This window comes from Microtus ochrogaster, assembly GCF_000317375.1.
Source record: "Microtus ochrogaster isolate Prairie Vole_2 chromosome 14 unlocalized genomic scaffold, MicOch1.0 chr14_random_3, whole genome shotgun sequence".
In the NCBI taxonomy this organism is placed as follows: Eukaryota; Metazoa; Chordata; class Mammalia; order Rodentia; family Cricetidae; genus Microtus; species Microtus ochrogaster.
This window is the reverse complement of record NW_004949098.1, coordinates 65511-67922: the sequence shown is the minus strand read 5'-3', so window position 1 is coordinate 67922 and position 2412 is coordinate 65511. Positions and strand designations below refer to the sequence as shown.

Below are 2412 nucleotides of genomic sequence, written 5' to 3'. Positions count from 1 at the left end.
CTTCTGTAGGATGAGAAGGATGGAGTCAGGTGTTGCTGGACAGACCTTCTCCCAGTGTTTGTGTCTGCTTCCTGTCTGGTGACAGCAGAAAGATACACCCTTGAACAGAGGCTAACTGGGTCTTGGGAGGTTGGGAGGCAGAAGGTCAGGGGACTTACATGGTTTCTTTCCTCTTCAGGCCTCAGGGAAAGTGCCAGGCAGGTATACCTGTCTCTCCCGGATGCCGAGACTTGAGACCCAGAAATCTCCCATGGCTTCTTATCACATCCGCCAGTACCAGGACAGCGACCAGAAAAGTGTCCTGGATTTGTTTGTAAGGGGTTCTGAGGAGTACATCCCTACCACCTTTCGCCACCTGCTGACGCTGCCCCGGACCCTCCTGCTATTACTTGGGGTGCCACTTGCTGTGGTCCTGATGTCTGTCTCCTGGCTGTTAGCTGCTATGAGCATCTTCTTTGTGCTCCTTCTGCTAACACTCCTTGCCAGACATCCCTGGAAGGAGTATGTGGCCAAGTGTTTGCACACAGACATGGCTGACATCACCCAGTCCTACCTGAATGCCCGTGGCTCTTTCTGGGTTGCTGAGTCTGTGGGAGAGGTGGTGGGCATCGTGGGCTGTCTACCAGTCAAGGATCCCCCATTAGGGAGGAAGCAGATGGAGCTCTTTCACCTGTCTGTGTCGTCACAGTACCGTGGACAGGGGATAGCAAAAGCACTGGTCAGAACTGTCCTCCAGTTTGCACGGGGCCAGGGCTACAGTGATGTCGTCCTTGGGACTAGCGTCCTACAGAAAGGAGCTATGGCCCTCTACCTGAGCATGGGCTTCAGGAGGACAGGACGGTACTTCTTCAGTATGTTCTGGAAGTTAGTGGATAATCCAACAATTCACTTAACATATTCCCTCCCTTCTGCCTAGTAAGTGGAACTGGGACCCTAGGTCCTGTGCAGCAAACAGGCCCTGCTTCATGTTCCAGGAACCAGTGAACCCTGTCATGTCAGTGTAATGAACAATAAAAGCTGGTGCACACCAGATTCTAGTGCATGTGATTGCATTAGAATGGGGGTTTTGAGGTTCTGCTGCATTCTTGGTTTCTGTGGTGCCTGTGTTTCATACACCTAGCCCCATATTAATGATGCATTATGGACAATGTAAAATACTAATGCTTGTATTTCACTTTTGAGTTTGTGGACCAGAAGTTTCTGTAGGGCTGGAGGGGGCAGCTCACCTAGCCTCAGCACACATGTGGGAGCATCTAAGTTGGCTGAAAGTGCCAGACATCTGTGTGCTGTCGTGTCCCAGCAGGTCAGCTGGGCAAGGTCAGGGGCTTGGCAGAGCAGGCATGCTAAGGCAAGGCAGAAACAAATGAAGGATTTCCAAGCAGTGCAGGTGTCAGCTGAGGACATGCTAGACTCGGGGACAAATGTAGTCTGTGCTTACAAGATTTGCAGGGTCCCAGACCAGAAGCTGAGCGTGGAACTGAGAGAAGACCCAACAGGTATTTTGTCATGGCAGGGTGGGAAGTTGGCTAGGACAGCTGAGGACTGCTTCTGTGGGGGAAGACCGGGATGTAACTGACACTCATGGTGGCCAGGCTTGTAGAGCTGTTGTGTGCAGTCTCACGGGGCAGCACCACTTTAGGGAGGCCAAGCATATAGCTCTGCACCTCCAAGCGGATATGGGGATGGAAGCACCCTACAGTGCACACTCCTGGTATCTAGGCTGGACCCAGTCAGAGTTCAAAGGCCCAGGGATTCCAGAGATTCAGGGGCCTGCTCAGAGCTTGAACATCAGGCTTCCCATATGGGTGAGCCAAGGTGTCGCTTCCCTACACGCAAGAACAACATCTGTCTCTACAGAGTGTTCCTTTGGAAGGTGTTCTCTGCCTCTGCCTCCAACCCTGACCTCAAGGCCAGTGAGAGCTGTACTGGCCCCATTTTCTTCAGGCCCACTGTGACAAGCAAGCTCGCTGCGAGGCGGAGAGGAGGCTATCTATGGCAGAGTCTTACTTTGAGAAAGTTTTAGAACTAAGTAATTAGGGGACAAGGAACAGGATGCTAGTCATTGTGCCTATCTCAGCTGTAGGCAGGGGCAAATGGGACACTCTATGAACTGTGGCAAGGTCCAGTGGAGAAGATGTTGGGATGTCAGCACAGTGAGGCTTCTCAGAAGGATGAGCAGAGCAGAGACAACACCTCAGAAAAGGTTCATCTCCTGAGCAGGGAGGGGAGAGAGGCAGGGAAGTTCCTGAGACAGCCCTTGGGAAGACAGTCCTTAAAGGCACATGTGTCTAACACCAGCAGGGACCTGGCTATACAGGACCCAGAACACAGTCAAGTAGGCAGGGAAGAATGGGACACTCTGAATTGTGACAAAGTCCAGTGCAGAAGATGCTGAGATGTCAATTCTAGAGT

At 52.0% G+C, this 2412-nt stretch overlaps 1 protein-coding gene across 1 annotated transcript; it reads left to right on the top strand.

The window, feature by feature from the left end:
- The first annotated feature begins 220 nt into the window (after positions 1–220).
- On the top strand, positions 221–1003 carry LOC101994323 (N-acetyltransferase 8B). Its single transcript, XM_005364645.2, has one exon. The coding sequence runs from the start codon at positions 221–223 to the stop codon at positions 914–916; it is 696 nt and encodes a 231-aa protein (XP_005364702.1). The 3' UTR covers positions 917–1003.
- Positions 1004–2412: the final 1409 nt, after the last annotated feature.